The 19,132-nt window shown below is 40.4% G+C and overlaps 1 protein-coding gene across 2 annotated transcripts in view; it reads left to right on the plus strand.

Annotated features, from left to right (window-relative positions):
* The window catches only part of phf2 (PHD finger protein 2), a 39,698-nt gene extending 34,200 nt beyond the window's left edge, over window positions 1-5,498 (plus strand). For both annotated transcript variants that reach the window (XM_085272881.1, XM_085272880.1), the window contains exons 19-22: window positions 216-311; window positions 401-510; window positions 592-904; window positions 3,365-5,498. In XM_085272881.1, coding sequence (XP_085129007.1) covers window positions 216-311; window positions 401-510; window positions 592-904; window positions 3,365-3,453 — 608 coding nt within the window. In that variant the 3' untranslated portion in view covers window positions 3,454-5,498. The remainder of the gene's footprint in view (window positions 1-215; window positions 312-400; window positions 511-591; window positions 905-3,364) is intronic.
* Window positions 5,499-19,132: the final 13,634 nt, after the last annotated feature.

Consider the following 19,132-nt stretch of genomic DNA (forward strand, 5'->3'; position numbering starts at 1 on the left):
TATCTTGATCATCCAATTATCAGATATTAAAAGGTCTAGATTGGAATGGCTGCACTGTGAACCGACAGTCAACAGCTGCTTTACAGCTGCACCGCATGCTGCCACCTCCTCCGTTTTACAGAAAACTGAAGTAATTGCAGCTTTTCTTTGCAACTTCTCAGCAATGAGCTAACATGCATGACATGTGAGTAATCTGTTCCACGTTTCGATTTTAGTTTACCCCTCGCTGGAGTCCGAAGAGGATAATCCTGTGTTCAAATCGAGATCAAAGAAACGGAAAAGCAGCGACGACACTCCGTACAGCCCCACAGGTGAACACTGGCATTGTTTAAGAAGCATCTTGGCTTCAGAGTTTTATGAAAGAAATATGTTCTAAACCCCAATATGGATGTCCTGGCAGCCCGCGTAGGACCATCAGTTCCCCGACACGAGCGGCCAGCCAGAGATGGAGCCCGGGTGGCGTCCATAGAAACAGGCCTGGCTGCAGCTGCAGCAAAGCTTTCCCACCAGGTAAATTACTTACACTGTATTCTTACACAACTGTAGATATTTCTGATCATTTTGCTCAAACAAAAAATGATGTGTCAAAAGGAGGAACAACAAAAAACCAAGAAGAAGAAGAAAAGCACCAAAAAGAAGGCGCTAGTAATAGAGGAGCCCCCGAAAATCTCTCAGGACAGTAGCTCGCCGGAGCACAATCTGGACTCCCAGGACGGCAGCCTGACAGACCACGAGTTCAACACTGGAACGGTCAAGTCACCGGGAGGGCCGCAGCCCATGGCACCCGGGGTCTTCCTCAGCCAGAGACGGCCGTCCATGTCCTCTCCCAACAGCACCAACTCCACAAGCACCAACAGCAGCGGCATGGCGAAGGGTGACCGTGTGGGCTCAGCAGACGCCAAAGGTGAGCACGTGTACAGAGTGTGGAGTGTGCAGAAGAAAATACACAACGGATGGTCCCGTCATCCTCAGAGCAACTGTCACTGGTTGTTGGTCCTGCAGAAACAGACAGAACTTTGTGCCTCACAGTGATGACTTCTAAATATATTTCCCTTTAAACCATTGCAGTGTATGTTATGAGCGATTTAACGCCAATGTAACAGTGTGTTTCCGAGAGAGGAAAAAAGGAAAAGCATAATAGGTCCCCTTTAAGCACAGGCACGGCTATTTGTTCGTTAGAAAATTTCAAATGCTGCGTGTAACGTCTTTAAAGCTTTAGTAATCTGTGGGATTAAGATTTCACTTCCCGTGAATAAATTTGAATCACTCGCCTTCTTTACACAGAGATTCTTGTAGCAGCTTTTCAGTAATGGAGCAGTAATGAATGAATATCTAATGGCTTTTAAATTGAGCAGTTTTTCAGGGAAATGAATGTTTTCCATCTTGCCAAATGAAAGTTCTTTCCAGGATTTTTTTTTTTTTTACAATTTCTAAAGCTTCATCCGGACTAGTAATCAATAATAATTAGCAAATAACAGTTTGGTTTGGCGGCCGCTGCTCTTTGAGCGTGCAAAGTGCAACCTATTGTAATGAGAGACAGTTGTGTGAACTGTTGTGAACTGCCAATGATGGATACTTAGAGGGAGTGACTCCCTCCTCCAGGAAATGCGTCTCACTTAAAGGTTTTCTAGGGATCCTTTTAGGTAGCTTCTCGTTAATGCATTGCTTTTTAATTTACATTTGCATGTGGTTCTTCCCGCCAGTATTGAAATGACATTTAGACATGTTATTTAACAGAATTTTAAACGATCTGTCTTGTTCCCCTCTGCTGGCCACAACACAACATGCTATAATTTGGCATTAACTTTTAAAAGTGCCCATTTTGTCAGAATAGCAGGCGCACTGGCATTAACTAAAATTAGCCAGAAGAAAGATGCCAAAGCACAAACAGTCCCACTGCTGCAAATCCCACTTGTTGTTTACTGTAGTTATCCCCTCGTGGCCCATTCAGCCAAGTTTGGCTTGATTAGACAAACACTTAACGCAGCAGCGAGCTGCATGATCTGAGTTTGCATGCTGCCTAATGTTACTAGCAAAGTAGTAATATTACAAATGCAAATGCTTATATAGCACTTTTCTACCTGAGCACTCAGTAAAACTAGTCTCATTCATGCAGGCACTGTGTGCTACGCTTTGTGTCTAACAAGCGTCAGAGAACAGCTTGGGGTCAGTATGTTGTCAAGTATAGTTGGTATGTAGACTGCAGCACCCAGAGGTAAAGTCAACGATGACCTCTTTACCTCCTGAGCTACAGCCACTCCTGTGTGTTTAACGGTTATAATGTTTAATATAAACGTTGGCGCTGGCACGGCTGGCAGCCTTAACCCAATTTTCCTCAGGATGAATAAAGTATGATCAATCAATCAATAATACAAACATGACATTAGTGATTGACTCCATTACTAACCCACATGTGGTCTTTTGCTGCTGTAACCATCTGTTTCAAGGTTTGACATGGCGTGGGTTCAGAGATGCTCTTCTGCTTGCCTTTCCTGTAGTGAGGGGTTATTTGAGTTGCTGCTGCTGTCCTGTCCGCTCAGAGCAGTCTGGCCATTCTGACCTCTGCCCTTAACAAGGCATTATTATCAGTATAATTGTAGGGTCTTTACCGTCAAATATAAAGCGTCTGGAAGCGATTGTGGTTGTGATCTGGCGCTATTTAAATGAGATTGAACTGAATTGCATTTTCACCCAGAGAACTGCCACCAACTGGATAGTTTCTCTGTTTTGAGCCATTCTGTGTTAGTGATGGTTGTATGCTTGTGAGGGGAAATCCCAGTAGGTCAGCAGTTTCTCAGACCAGTCCATTCAGAGGCACTTAAATCACCTTTCTTTCCCCTTTCTATTTGGACTGAACTTCAAAAGGTCATGTGGTGACATGTGACTGTGTAATTAGATATTTGTCTTTCGTAGCTGGACCGGACATTCCTAACAAAGTATGCGGTGAGCGTAAGTCTTTCCACTGTCTGTTGGACACAAGCAAAAGTCTGGAACAACATGTTCAGACAGTGTTGATGAAAAATCACTATCTTCCTGTTAAAAGGGAGTTTTTCCTTCCCACTGTCGCCAAAGTGCTTGCTCATAGTGGGTCATATGATTGTTGTATGTATTATTGTAGGGTCTACCTTACAATATAAAGCGCCTTGAGGTGCTGTTGTTGCCCTGTGGGGCTCCTGTTGGGTATGAGTATGTTAAACATGTTTTTGCTATTAGACCAATGAACATGTTCCAGCATAAAGGCCACTAAGCTAGCAAATATTGGTGCGAACATGTCAGGATGTATTACTTTGTTACATTTTTGGAAACAAAATGTTGTAAGCTGGCTCGGCATCTTACCTCTTGTCTTTTCTTGTCTTTCCTGCAGCTAAGCGGCTAAAGAAAGGCATGGCAACAGCCAAACAGAGACTTGGAAAGATTTTAAAGATCCATCGAAATGGAAAGCTCCTTCTGTAGCATGCAGCGGACTGTCGTAGGACTGGGAATTCACGAGCTGGGTCCCATCCCAACCTCACCCCCCCGTTCACCGATTAAAGCCAACGACGTGGAAAAGAGATAAAAGACTGAAACGAGATGGGAGAAGAAGAAAATCATGCATTTTTGAATTTCTAAGAAGAACATCAGTCAAATAGGTTTTTGCCTCTACTTATACTTTATAACTTTCAGATATTAAAAGTGTACAGAACCTACTATAAATATTTTTTAAGAGAACATGTCTCATTTTACTACAGCTGTGAGTTTATCAGGGGTTGCTAAAACATGAAGTAGAATTACATTGCAGTCATTCCAAGATTTGTGAAAGTATCCCTTGCATGTATTCAGTTGCATGTGCGCTTGGGTCAGGGGTTTTTTTTGTTTGTTTGTTGGTTTGTTTGTTTTTGAGGGTTATTTCCTACTAACTGGATGCGGCTTATCATTGCCACGCTCGATTGAACTGGGAAAATTCACCTCCTCCTTTCCCAACGTCCTCGTGTTTGATCAGAATCGATTAGCGCGCGTGCGTCTCTGTCGGCGGGAACCTTTGTTCGTTTGTGCCGAGCCGTGGATCGCAAATGAGGAGCGACTATAAAGCACAAAAAGCGAATCGCGGGCAGCGCCGTCCAGATGTTTGTCAAAGCGAACGCAGTCAGACGGAGGAGGACTGGCCATAGGATTACTGACACTACACGGCGCTGATGATAAGCCTCATCCACGTCACGTCTGCGGTTACATGGGGATACTTTCGCTCTTCTTTTGCTTTCCCAGGCAGCACCGACAACATAGGCGCATCTCTGCATTTTTATAGCTTCACACATCACAGTATATAGAATGTAGCTTGTACATAGCCTTTTAAATTACTACTTTTTGTATCCTTTCCCCTTAAGGCTTCATTCAGCATTTTTACCGGTTTTGCTAATAAGAATAAATGAATAAAAGTATATATATGGATATACACTATAGTCCTAATTTTTATTTGTATTTTTTTTTAATAACAGAGGTTCACTTTTATTATTATTAGTATTATGTTGTCATTAGACGTAAAGGTGTTGCCTGGAAAACAATCGAAGACACGATACATTTTATTGTCATATGGCCTTACATACACAAAGCTAATTGTATTGTGATTCTGTCTGAACGAGAGACGAAGCTTTGAGGGAAAATTACATAAAAGGATTAAAAAAAGCAACACTTAAAGTTTCTATGACCAGCCTCTTGTTCGAGTTCTAGTATCCTGAAGGGTTTTGGAGTTATTTTACTAGCACCTTGTGAAGTGTTTATGTGTCAGTGATGTAATTTATTAATGTTTGTAGCTTTTTTATACTTGTACAATTCTAAAGAGTTTTTGTTTTCTTTTGGTTTTGGATATTTCATCAAGTTGTGAATTTACCCTTTACTTTTTGTTGCTTTCTTTTTTAGGCGTTTGTGTATTTGGGGGGCGCCACGGACATTTGACACACTAGAACCCACGTTGGCAAACTTTTTTATCTACACCCTGTCTCCAACCATTTCCAATGTGACATGATTATCATTACTATTGTTGATATTATGGTTCGAAGCAGCCGCGTCCACACCTCCATCACACCTCGGGTTGTGTTTTTTTCCACGTTATTTTGGTCAGGACATTTTCGACATGGTCTCAGTGCGCTCTGCTTTCGTCTCCGAAACGCTCTGATCAAACACTCTTTTCAGGTTTTTATTTTGTACAATACGTGTGTTGCTTTGTTGTGGTTTATTTTTGTATGTCCGACCTATTAAATGCATCCACTGTGCCAGGACAGTGAATGATACCTGTTGTAGCTGTCTTCCCTTACTGTTCTTCACAGTACTACCAAGTATTTACAATCCTTTTTGACCTGAAATATATTTTTCTGTATTTAGACGATTCTGTTGGAGATCATAGCTCACTTTTCTAAGACATGGAGAAATGGCAAATTCAACTCCGAGGAACAAACATATTGTTGTTGAATGATATGATTGTCCGCCTTGTTTACTTTTGCAATACAGTTACTGTGGAAAACCTACTTTGTAATGTGTTCCTGTCCCACCTGCGTTGTGACAGTTTGTGTGGTGAACACTAAACATGGTTTCTTTTTGCTTTCCTGCTTGACACTGTCCTGCTTAAAAGTCAAATCCAGCACTACGCACATCATCGGGCTCTTGGACTCCTCCCACAGCTCTAGCCGAGTCATTAATTAAAACCAGGCCAAAGTCAACACCATTAAAACTGTATTAACTTAAAAAGCGCTCCAAAGCAGTCCGACTTTTTTCACAGCAGGTGTGGCTGCGGTTAAATGTCCTGTGGGCAAGAAGTGAAGACGCAGAATGTGCTCAGTGAAGAGAGCTACATCAAACCTTTACTGCCTCGCGACGTTTGACGTTGTTCTTAAATCTGCAGTCAGACAGTCAAGAGTGGAGCAACAGCGAGTCTGTGCCACTAGATGGAGTCAAAAAATGTGTCTATGGAGAGGAAGCTTTCAAGTCCAGCACATGGAGAAATACAAGAAATAGGTGCCGATTTTTACCAGCAGAGAGGATGTTAGTAAAAATGGTTGCGTTAATTACTCTTCAGAGTATATATATATATATATATATATATATATGTAATTTTTTAAAAATATGTTTTTGTATTTTCCAAATTATAGAATATATATACAATTTTAAAAAAGGTCTAGATAATTCATAATGATAGGATTATTGATGCAATAATACTATTGTAGAATTAAAGAAATCTGAAAAAATATATATATTTATTTATTTACACTTACGTATTTATTTATACAAACATCATACATCATATATATATATGGTGTATGATGTTTGTTTCTTGAGGATGAGGATTTAAAGGTGAACTTACTGATGTCTGTGCCACATCTGAAAGTAACTGTAGACTTTTATGATTCATTGTTTTGAGATTTGAAGCTAAATTTTTTTTTAATTTGTTTGTTTTATTTTCAGTTTTCTGCTTGATTAAAAAAATACTTAGTTACAGTTTGTGTTGTAACTAAAAAAAATAAAACTGTGGCTTTGCCTTCTGGAAGAAAACCCTGAAGAAAACCATGTCCTACATATGATATTTCCCCCACAGATGTGAACAAACACTAATAGTTAAGTTGTAGTGAAGCCCTGAAACAACAATGATTATTCGTGTGTAGGGCAGTAAAATGACTGGAAATGCTATCAGTTATTCTGTTATTTTCTTTTAATGTAAAATCTTAAAAAGTTGTATTGTTAAACTACAACTTAAAAGTAAGTAGAATTCTTAAACTGAGTAAAGGTCAGTAAAAATACTAGAAAAATATTGGCTATTAGCTGATGTGATCACTGTGGCCTGGTTTTGTTTTAAGAATAAATTTGCACTGTTAAACAGAAAAGTAACTAAAACAGTCAAGTACATGTAGTGGAGTAAAATTACTGATGGAGAAATGAAGGATTCAAATAAAAACACAGCAGTGATAATTGGCAGATGACAGGATGTGCTTCATCTGAAGGCTTCACCATTCAAGGTAAACATTTTTCATTTCATTTCACATTTGGCTGACAGTGGAGTTTTGTTTTTGCTGCTGTACAGTTTTTACATTTTCTCATTTTTTAACAATGTGTTGAAAACATTCGCTGACAGCACCAGATCCTTTCTTTGGATTCTCACCGTAAACATTCTGCACCAAACTTCATATTAACCAAATTTTTCTCACCGAGAAGGAAAGAAAGCCGATCTCAAAGAGAAGGAGCGACTTAACCATGAATGAAGGCATCATAAGAAAATTAATCAGCACATTTAAAACAAGCGTCTCCAACAAAAATAAGTCAATGGACTCTTCATTTGCGTAATTACACACTGATTGCAGTAATAGGAAAGTTGGGCCCTCGTACGTTGTGTCGCTTCTTTCCTGCCGTTTTAAGCCTGGACTAATAGCACATCTGGACACAATTGATTTAATCAAAATTAAACCTTCATGGGAATCTGCATTTCCCCACACTGGTGTTTTATTGAATTTGTCCATTAGATTTGTGTGTGTGTGTGTGTGTGTGTGTGTGTGTGTGTGTGTGTGTGTGTGTGTGTGTGTGTGAGAGAGAGAGAGAAGGAGATCTGTGGGTGTAGCGAAGCAAGGCGGCTGTTAAAGGTCGTGACCCCGTTTCCACCCTGGTTAGCATCAAAGTGAGTTGTTATTGTTAGCTAATTGTTAACACAAAAATGCCAAAGTGCTCTGACAAATGAAAGCATCTCATGCACAGTTTGTCCTCTCAGGATCTTTTTCGCACACGGGAGAAGAAGAAAGTGCTGCGCCGCCGAGCATCATCGGCCCGCTGATTACGGGCCACAGCTACACACACGACAGGGCAACAAGTTGACTTTAGCATTAGGTTTTTCAAATGATTGTTTACCTGCAGTGATTATTTGCACAAAACTGAGTGAACCAAGTCAGTATTGAGTTATTATTTAGTAATTGTTAAGGGTAGCTGATACAAAAGGAAACAATTCATTTGTAGGAAATGTAGAATTAGGAAAAACAGATTTTTCAAATGCACCCAGACCATCTTTGTTCATGCTCAAAAATCTTAGTTCCCTTGTTTAATTTCGGCTCCCTTAACACCTCTCCTCACTTGTTTCTTTGCCAAAATCTGTCCCCTCCAGAGGGCAAGTGGGATCACAATTTAAATGTCAGCGTATTAAAAACAATGCCTGCAGAGTGTTACAGTGTAACTGCTCTCATGGCCGTGCCGCGGCGCCTTAGCGATCACAGATGTGCATGTGCTGCCCTGCACTGCTTTGAACACCCCCTCGGTCCTGTACGGAAGTCCCAGTTGGTCAAGACAAATGTGCCAGATGTGTAAATTACGCAGGAATGTCAGGTTAAGTTTTGTTTTTGTTTGGGCGTGCAATGGTGCAGGATCACCCCTCAAACACCACCGCGACCACACTTTTCCTCTTGCCTTTTATTCATCCCTTTCTTCCCAGTTCAGGCCTGTCATTAGCAATAATGTGCAGTCATTCTTCTACCAACACATTGGGAAAGCTTACAGAGCCTGTTTTCGTGATGAGAAGTGGCATACTCAACGCTTGCAATTTTCAGCAATTGTTTGGAGCTGCTCCCTTCTGCGTGGATTAACTGCTCTGTCAGCCAGCAAGAACTCCTCTGCTGGCAGGAAGCTTAGAGGTGCAGAGAGATGTCTGGCTTCTGCTGACACCCAAACGCACAAAGATACACCGTTTTCCTGTGTTTTCTAGGTTGCTTCCTAAAAAAACAATCTGTCAAGTTAACCTTGACGGTGAAAGAACTACAACCCCCTGTGGCTGTTAACTCGAAATAAGTCCAAGACTAATATCAGCACATAACAAAGTATCAAAATTAAGCGCCTGTTCTATGTTAAGACATGGATTTTTATTTTTAATGTTATTGCAATTAAATTCACTTGTATTCATAAAGCATCACTTCATAGCAAGACTCACCTCAAGCCTCATGTTAGGGAGACAACCCCATCGAAATCAGCAAGCACTTGGCGGTGACGGTGTGGAGGAAGAACTCCCTTTTAACAGGAAGAGACCCCAACAGAAGCAGGCAGCGATCTACCTGTGGCACAGGGAGGCGAGGACAAAACACACACAAAAGTTAACAGGATGCAGCAGCGATGAACAAAGACGTGAGTAGAGGTGCTCAGTGCCTTATGTTCCCCAGCAGCCATTGTCTATTGCAGCATAGCATCCATACATTTCCAAGTTTACAGTTTGTAGCTGAAAAACAGTAACACATAATAATAGTTTTTCATATGTTAAGACAGCAAATTACAGTTATGTACAGGGGCTGAATGCTTGATTCATTTCCAGTGTGCCAGCTTGAATCTGGGAGTAAAAACCTGAATGCATTTTGTTATTCGTCACATAAACATTTGGTTTAAAAAAGGTTTTAAAGGATTTCTAAAATATTTGTGTTTTCTTGTTTTATATGACAGGTCGTCTAACAATAGCACATATTAGTGAAATTAATGTTTAGTGCTCATTTTGTATCATTTCTTTACAGTTAGACCCTCCCTATGTCCATGCATGTGTCAGGCACTACTGTTATTATTTTTATTATACTTATTTATGTATTTTTTACAAAACCTTTCAGATAATACTTATCTATCTATCTATCTATCTATCTATCTATCTATCTATCTATCTATCTATCCTTAAATCAGATAAGTGGAAGAGAATGGATGGATCAGCCCTTCTTTATATGAGCCAACCCAAAAAGACCTAAAGACCACAGATTTAATCAATGCTTCAGATTATAATCTTTTTCTTATGTCAAATATTGTTACAAGCTTTAATTGAAAAGGATCCTGAAACTGGAAAATAAATAAAACGGTGCCTCTAACATGTCATGGATTCATACAATTCATCCCAGGAGAACTGAAAAAAACTAAAGTTGTCAAACAAAGTGTAACTATGTGAGAGCAGCCTGAGCAGATACACTTCATTACTTACCATCAGCGATTATCACGGTACATGTTTGATTCAGCAGGTGAGGCATGCTGGCATCCTTCTGCTCTAACAACAAGGCTCACACTGTAAAAGTCTTCTCCTGCAGTCGAGCACTGAGAGGAAGCTGAAACTTAAAAACTGTTGTCAAACAAAACACAGCATTGCCTCGGCAGCAGACGAATGTCCGACAGCTCGAGAAGTGCAAGAAAATGCTGCCCAGTTTCAAGACAAACACAGAGGCTCACGTTTATGGCGGCGTGTTTCCTTAACCTTTGGCAGGCCTAAAATCTTGGACCTGGAAAACAACACGTCATCGCTAATTTTTGTTGCCCATCAAGGAAATGACTGTCACAAGTGAAGCAAGAGCCCACCCAAATGAAAGTATCATTAATGTGAGCGTGATCAAGGCCTCCGCAGAAAGGCTGTTTTATTCACTAAGTGGTCACAGCGTCTATCAGCAGCCGTCTCAGTAAGACATGACCGTTTTGGTTCATTTGGGTTTTTTGTCTCAGTCGGTGCCACATTAAAGAATCGTACTCATTAAAATATCACCACACACTCAGTGCTTGAGATATGAGTGAGATGTCATTATATAATGCAGCAGTGGATTATTTCTATGAAAAACAACCAAGCTGAACTGCAGGTGCCACTTTTTTGATACTGAATTTGTGTGATGTTGACAGAAAGGGAAAATATTTTCTTGTCTTTATAAATTATTCAAAGATGGTTTCCCGTCAGCTGTAACAACTGACTTAAGCTCCAGGTGCAACACCAGCTCGCAGTGTGCAACAGTAATGGCCACTGATTAAATAAATAAATAAATATAATGTGCTTGTAGGGCTTGTTCAAACACAGCTGGCTGTGATTTTTATAGATATTAAAATGATTTCAATTAGGTAGAAGCTCCAGCAAATTCTGGTCAGCTCCAGTGAAAAACAGTAAATGATGCCAAATTTGAGCATGTCTGTATTTATTTATTATTAAAGTATCCTACACTTTATTATCTCCAATAATCCAGAATGCCAAAGGAAAAATCCTGATCCTGTTTCTCGCTGAGGGAACCGCGGTGACGCTAATGGTAAACAAAAATATATTACAACTGCATATCTGAGGGGCTGCTTTGTGAAACAGCTACAGCTAACCATAACTAAAGATGAAATTAGATGCTCTACTCTTACTAAGCTGGTTCTGTAATTCTGTTATAACCACAATCATGACTGTCTGGGTGGAACTGGAGTCCTCAGGTGGGACCACACAAGCTCAACCATTAACTCCAGTTCAGTTTAATAAATATTTTTAAAATGCATAAAAATCAGTTATCTCCTTCTGAATTACAAATGGAGTTGAAATTTCTTCCTACATTTTCCTTGTTATTGCCACGTTTTGTAAATCCATATTTTGGTAGCTGCAGCACATTTACATCTTTCCACAGGACCTCGGTTAAACGCCTTTCCTTCTCTAATGAAAAGACCTCCTGCGTCTTTTTCATTCCACATTATTTGTATCCAACTCCAACCTCGGGACGCATGTAGCAGCACATGGTAAATAAATGCAAATTGCTTCAGAGGTTAACACACTTTATGTGTGTGTGTGGGATGTGGACGGGGGCGGGCGAGGTTATACGCTGTCACTGCGCCCTGTAAACAGCGGAGCCAAACAACACATGCGACATGTTTAGCTCTGAAATGTATGAATGCAAACATGTGTTAGCAAAGCTGACCAGTTGTTTTTAGAGGTTTCTTTCTTTGCTGGGAACAGCTCAGTCCAGCAGTACTTCATTATTATCCTTAGAGGTAATGACTTGTAATGCAAACAGACACAATGGTAATATTGTTGTAGTTTTAGTAGCTTTAATATAACAGATGTGTCATTATACAGAAAAAGTTAGGGTGGCCCTGAGAGACCAAACGGACTGCAACATGAGAAAACACCAGCAATAAGAAAAACGCTGCAAAAGCACACAAAACACAACGGAAATAGGAAAAAACACAAGGGAAGTGTTTCTGGGGAGACAATAACCCAACGGACCAGTTGCAGGAACCCAAAACATGGTAGGTGTGTTTTATCATGATTCGTATGATACTGATGACAGATTTTTAGGCTAATATTAGGCTAACACACTTACCGCTCATCTTTTCTTTCCTCACAAAACTGACAGATCCTCCACTTCTTTTGTCTCCCAGCACAACTCTTAGAATATTTTGGTTCCTGCACCTGGTCTGTCAGGTTACTTCCCTTGTGCTTTGGAAATCTGTTTCCGTTGTGTTTTGTGTGCTTTTGCAGCGTTTTTCTTGTTGCTTGTGTTTTCTTAAGTTGCAGTTCGTTTGGCCTCTCAGGGCCACCGTAAAAATTACAGTACAGAAATATTTAAAGAAGCTTTGTTGACATTATATTTGTATTTGTGGTGTCTCTATACATGTCTTGGCTGGAGATATTTGGCCCTGGTGTTAAAAAGGAGTTCTTCCTCCCTGCTGTCACCAAGGGTTTGGGTTTTGCTATTGCAGGATCTTTACCTTAAAATATGAACTGTCTTGAGGCATCTGAGCATGTCTCAGTGCTCTTTTTGTTTATTTTTCTTCTTCAAAAGTTCTGCTATCCAAGTATCACATGGATCTGTAATAAGAAAATTGTAGCTTATTTTACAATTTTAGTAGAAAACTAAGAAAAACCTTAAATAACACCATTACTATAAATTCTAACATAAGCAGTGGCAGCAGTACTAAGAATATTTTTGAGTGACACTGCTATTTCTATTTAAGTGGCTCTGATTTCATTGTGGATGATGTGGATTTAAATTACACTCAGCTGACAGTGGGAGTCTCCTAAGTACAATTACTCTGTTTACACGCAATAGTATGGGAGGGAAATTGCTTTTGAAAGCGCTCTTTAAGGTTATGGTTTTGCTGCTGCGGATAAGCCCAATGTTTACCAAAGTATTTTAAGGGAACTCAAAGCTCCGCCACGCATCAACAAGTGTCTTAAACGTCTGCACAAAGGCCCGGTTTTTAGCCCAAACGAAGCAAATGCTCACCTAATCCTTCCAGACAGGCTCCTGAGAGTGGCCCCCAGATAGCATGTGGCCTCTTTAACAAGGTGCTGAAGTCACTTAAGCACTGAGCAAACAAACAAACAATCCAAATCAGTCACTGCATTTCCTGGACGAGTTTCTCGAAACAACTGCGGCTGCACACTGCGCGTACAGGCGCGCCGCATCTGAAGCCGCCGTTCGGTCATCTGTGTGTAATTATTCGTCATTCTAGATGGGCATTTCAGTGGGGCGCTGGTGAAGCAGCTTTATCCTACTTTGAAACAAGTGGGGTTTATTTTCGAGCCTCTGCTTTTTCTCCACAGTCAGATTGCCCGGAGAGATTGGCTTTCTCCCGGCTGTGTAACAGATACCATCTAAACCATTAGGAGGGCTCATTCATTGCCATGTGCCACTCTGCAGCTCAGGTTCCTGCGACCCCGAGGTCAAGCGACTGAGAGCTCCCTGACCTCCAGCACTTCCTCTGAATATTAACAGGGTAGTTATGTAGTCAGAAGTCCTGATATAGAACATTGGTTCATTTAGATAATAGCCAATCAGGCCGAGCAGTGAGGAGTGCAGCGATCTCCTCAGGATGGCTGGGCCTTTATGTGGCTTACAGAGGGCATAATGACAGCAAACAGAGGAAGCATAGGCCTCTCTGGCTGAAATTATGTGGTCACATGCCTGCTGGCTGTAATGCTTTCCTTTAGCCCGGCTAAATGGGGGACAAATCCAGCCAGGCTTTATTATGAAGATGAATGCTGTGCAGTTATCTTGCAGGCACTGGTTTAAGAGAAGAGAGGAGGCCACCATGGTTTAAGAGGCATTCAGCGTGCAACCTCGCCACGTGATGCCAGGCCAACGAGAGAAAATACATTCAAATGATTTTTAAAGGTTTGTATGAACCTGCTGACTTTGACATGGAAACGACTGAACGAGTCGTTTTTTTTCTTTTTCCAGTCGAGTGTATTTAATGAGACCTGTTTTTATAATAACAACATTGATATTTAAATTGAACGTTAACGTGACATTTAAGCTGAGAATTTGACCAAATGTTTTTCACTGGTCAATAATTATATTAAGTTTTTATCTGTTTTATTTGATTTAAAAAAATCAAAGTTTAAAAAAATATTTTTATGTATTTTTCAACATGATTTCATATTTTACTACATAATAAAATTTTTTTTTACACTTTCTGTCTTATAATTTTAATTTTTTGCCTCAAAAAATTTTTTTTTTATACCTTACATAGTTTACATAATATGAATCATCAAATCGTTCTACTTTTTCACGTGACAATTTTTAAAGACTGTTTTTTTATTTCATAACTTTGAGTTTTGGTGTCAAAACATTTCTATCTTTTCAATTTTGCCACCGTTCTTTCATTTTATATCTCCTACATCAGACCAATGATCCCATATTTAGAGATTTTGTTTTTTATTTTTCCTTCGTTAGGCGTTTCCATAGTTGAGTGTGAGCCCTGAGGCTCTGTGTTGCATTAGGATCACTTGTAACAACTTAGAACTCGTTGTTGTGGAAATCTGTCAAAGCGAGTGGCATCTTTGTAATCCATCTAAAGTGCAATCAGTGAAGCATCCCTTAAACATATTTGATTGTATCTGAAGGAGTCTTGGCTTCATCTTCCCATCTTGACTCCCACAGAATCAGTGACCTTGTTTGACTGCAGAGCAGTTGCTGTTCATCCACAGCCACACTATCAGGCCTTTAATCAGAACAACATTACTGCGTGTTTGTGGAGCTGAAATGGAGCGTGGCAGCCGCTGGAGGCTCTCTCGGGATGGACAGCAGCCACATTGTCACTCCTTTGTGCTTAATTGTCCGTGTGCTGGAGAAGCAGAGATGAGGCTTAGATGCAGCTGTTGTCACTGGTGGACAAATTCTTGGATAGAAGTGTCAGAGAATAGACGGAGAGTAAAGAGCCTTCGAAGAAAAAGCCTCTAAAAGGTCATTTAGTCACAATGTAATCTTGTTTCACTCATTTTTAAATAAAATAAATCATAAAAAACATGTTTTTTTAAATTATCTTTTAGGAAATGTTGGACAAATAATTGAATTGGGTCAGAATAAACATTGCATTTATTTTACACAAGAACAACACAATGTTTTTCTCTTTGTTGGCTGCTTTGTGTGTGTGTGTCCACCCCTAACGTGTGCCTTTCATAGAAATGTAACTGCACAGCCACAGGGGTGTAAATACTGGCACAGCTACTTATGTAGCCACAGATTCAACGAATAAGTCAAAATTAACCTTAAATGGAAGTTATTCTTTTGGCTCACTTTTGCACCATGTTTAACGCTCGAGCTCGACCGTGTTCATTAGCTGGTTACCAGCCTCGCTCTGTCTGCTGTTTAGCACAGGTCACGCTGAGGTTTCCCACCAAAAACCAGTTTTATGTGGGTGGAAGCAAGATTGATGACATGGGCAATAAAAGCAACAAAAGCAAATCAAGAAAGTACATGACATTAAAACACTTGACTGAGCAAAGGGGAAGTGCAGAATTGGGCAATATTTGAATGTGGATTCATTTTAATTTATTTTTACTTTATGTTCATGTCCACATGATAATGTTTTATTGTCATTTTAAACAGGGGCGGATCTACAGGGGAGCAAGGAGGGGTTTGCCCTCCCTCAGCTGCCCCCCCCCCCCCCCCTTTGTTTTCTTAGAAGAGATAATGATAGAATGAATATTTTAAAATATTCCACATGCTTACCTGAAGAGCTGTCTGCCACCCTGCCTAGAACTCGTGTCCCTCCTTACCCTCCCCCATGTAAAATGTTCTAAATCCACCACTGATTTTAAAGATGCCCCATGAAACATTTTTATGTTGAAGCAAATGAAATTAGATTTCAAATTTTAACATCTTTCACATTTCCCATTTTAGCACCTAAATTATATACAAAATATTGTTTGTGGCATCTTTAATTTAATAAAATATAAAACTGAACATTTTATTCTTGTCACACAGAAAATAAAAGCTGCCCAAAATAAGTTTAAAACTCAGTATCAGTGTGTAAAAACCCCCCAAAAGCAACTAATGCAGCTCAGGAGTTTTCATAGCTCAGAGTCACATGAGCTGCACACGTGGGCTTAAAGTAAAGTGTTGCAATAAATATTGTAAACTGACTGTCCTGATTAAACTCAGAGGTTCGATAAAGATCCAGTACTTAACACTACTCTGTCTGAAAGGTTCCACTAGTTTGCGTTTATGCACCAGCTCCCAAACCTGATCGCATCTGACAGTAAATGGGTTTAGAAAATGACGAGAAGCAAGATAATGAGCTTTCTATGCTTCTGTCAGACACTCCCATAGAAAGCCATAAAGGATGCCATCCCGAGCTCGAACGCATGTCAATTATAGCCGAATTCTCCTCGACCTCAGTGAGTAAATAAACACCCTGAAACCAGCGGATAATCATCACAGCTGCTTTTGTCTTATTGCAGAATTTGGATGACACATGGAATCTGCATGCAGGCGGCCCTGCGCTATATATAGTCGGCAGCAATCAAACAAAATAAATGAACTGTCAAAGCACAAGTATTTACAAGCACGACAGAATTTTAAGCAATTATAAGAAAATTTGTTGCATTTCTGAGTAAGTGGTAGCAGATAGGCCTCTGACAGGGAGGCAGTGGTGTGTGACGCGCTGATTTAGAACAGCAAAGCTGCCCGGCTCAACCCCGGCTACAAAAAAGAGAAAAAACCCAACGCAATCCACATCCCACACCAACCACATCTCAATAGGCAGGAAAGCTAAAGACATCTGCAGGACCATTACACACACACTTAGCCACACATCAAGGAGCGCTCGGCCGCTGTGTCACTCCCGTTAAACCCCCTTAGAACGGCTGTTTGTATCTTAATTATTTCTTCCCCTTTGGGCGATTTCACATCGTCCTCATCCTTCTTTTTTCTCGGCCAATCGCTTTAACGTTGTTTATGGAAACAAGCAAATTCTGAGTGACCCCAGAAAATGAAACACGTAATGGAAAATTGATAAGCATAACATTATCCCATGCTCATTTGAGCTGTCTGAAGAAAATATAGCGTTTCAGTGATTTGAGATGTTCACCACATTACCATATTTGTGCACCATATGACATGATTTATAGACAATCATGTGATAATTTACATCTTGATGGCCTCATTCATGTGGCTTACTGAGGGGGATTTGCAGAGCCCGCCTCACTGATTACAGACTAAGCTGCGCTGCTAAAACAATGTGTGCTGCAGTCAGCGTGAGCAGAGAGAAACTCTTTATAATCAAGATCTATTTTTAGGCAGGTTGAATCTTTCATTTAGAATAACAGTGGCATTTATTCAAAGTCTGTCTTTGTTGGAAATCTTAAACAAGCCAGATAAACAAAAAGCCAGGGTGAGTGGAGCAGAGAAAACATCAAGCAGGCACTTAGATGGATGTGTTACCCATACAGAGTCGCTCTGTTTAGCCAAAGAGTGTAAAGGTGGGGTTTTCCGTGGGCCGCGCGCTAACGACCTCCCGCCCCCACGCCAAGCCCCTTTGGAGCTTCTCAATGGGACAATAAGCAAATGACAGATAAGGAATGATTTGCTAAAAGCAAAACCTCAAAAATAAACAAACCATTACAGCATGCCACGGGAGAGCTGGGTTAGCGCTTCTAATTCAGGTGAATTGCAGACAAATTTCCCCCGGCTGGCACACTTACAGCTGTAATAATACAGAGAGGGCTGCAGAGCAGGCTGGACCACAGAGCAGCCTGCACAGTGTCCGCACATGGCCCAAGCCTCACGGCAACACCTCGTATGGCAGACCTAAGACTATGGAGGAAAAATAGTGCGTATATTGTCCTAGACGCCATACAACTGGACACCAAGAAAACAACTGAATGACTGAGGTCATCTCCTCAGTCAAAACTGGTCACGTGTGTAACTCTTCGTCAATCACAAAGACATTAAAGTTGTGTACACGTACAACAGATGTGTGTCCGACCATCTCAATGCAAGTTATGTTGGTCATATTATTCCAGTAAAGAAGGCAAATGTATCTGAACCTGAATTTGTAAGTTGGCTCACTTACAATGAAATTAACAGTCATTTTTTATGGTAATTTCATTTCAATGGAGAGCGATACAATATGTAAGTTACGAATTGATTTGCATGTCATTGAGCGAAATAAGTATTTGGTGACTGAACCAGAATTCTGCCCCCCACAGACTGGATGTGGCACGCAGATTACAATCAATCAAGGTAAAAAGCGCACATGTCCACAAAATCTGTGTCTGCCTCATGAATAAGACCCTCGCAAGGCTGGAATGAGCTACCAGACCATCAGCAAGAAGCTTGGTGAGAAGGTGACAGTTGTTGGTGTTGGAAATAGTAGAAAAATAAAATGACCATCAGTCGCCCTCGGTGTGGATCTCCATACGAGATTTTGCCTAATGGGGTAAGTTCGATGAACGTGAGCTCAGTAGGAGGAGAAATGGATGTCAGCATGTTCGATCTTCACTTTGAGTCATGGTAGACTCTTCTTTGTTAGTCAGGTGAGAAGATTTCATCTTCTTTTTCTTCTATTCGATAAAAAAGTATAATACAAAAAAGTCGAAGTTCAGAAGGATTATCGGTGGTTAGTACAATTTGAAGTATTAGTTGGTTAATTTGCTAAAAAGATGTGTCTTCATGTCACAAACTGGGAACTCAAAGCACTTTTTAGTATAAGCCTCATTCACTAATATTCTGTACTCATAGACACACTCACGCACTTGGACAACTTGGGGTTGCATGGCTTGCCCAAGGGTAACTGAAACATGAAGGTCAGGGTTTGAACCACTGATCGGTAGCAAACCTGCGCTTCCTCCTGAGCCACAGCCATCTTTACTGAACACAACTTTGTCAGACATCTAAACAACATTGAGATTGGCTTAAAGCATAAAATGTTTTCTTATGTTGGAAAGACCTTTTATGTCTAAGTCTTGTCCAAAACATACTTTCGTAAACTCCCCGGGAACAGTATACAGGTGAGCTCAGCATTATTTATAATCTGTACATCAAAAACGTCTTTTGGAAAAACTGTTGGTTTGATCTGGTTGACCAAACTTTCAAAAGTTCTGGTTGTTTTTCATACTAGTCTTATAGTTTAAAAAGACAAGTTTCCTTCCTTTCCTTTG

This window comes from Mchenga conophoros, linkage group LG5, assembly GCF_057382185.1.
Source record: "Mchenga conophoros isolate Kocher_MC1m ecotype Shallow Benthic linkage group LG5, M_conophoros_male_GT1.1, whole genome shotgun sequence".
NCBI lineage: Eukaryota > Metazoa > Chordata > Actinopteri > Cichliformes > Cichlidae > Mchenga > Mchenga conophoros.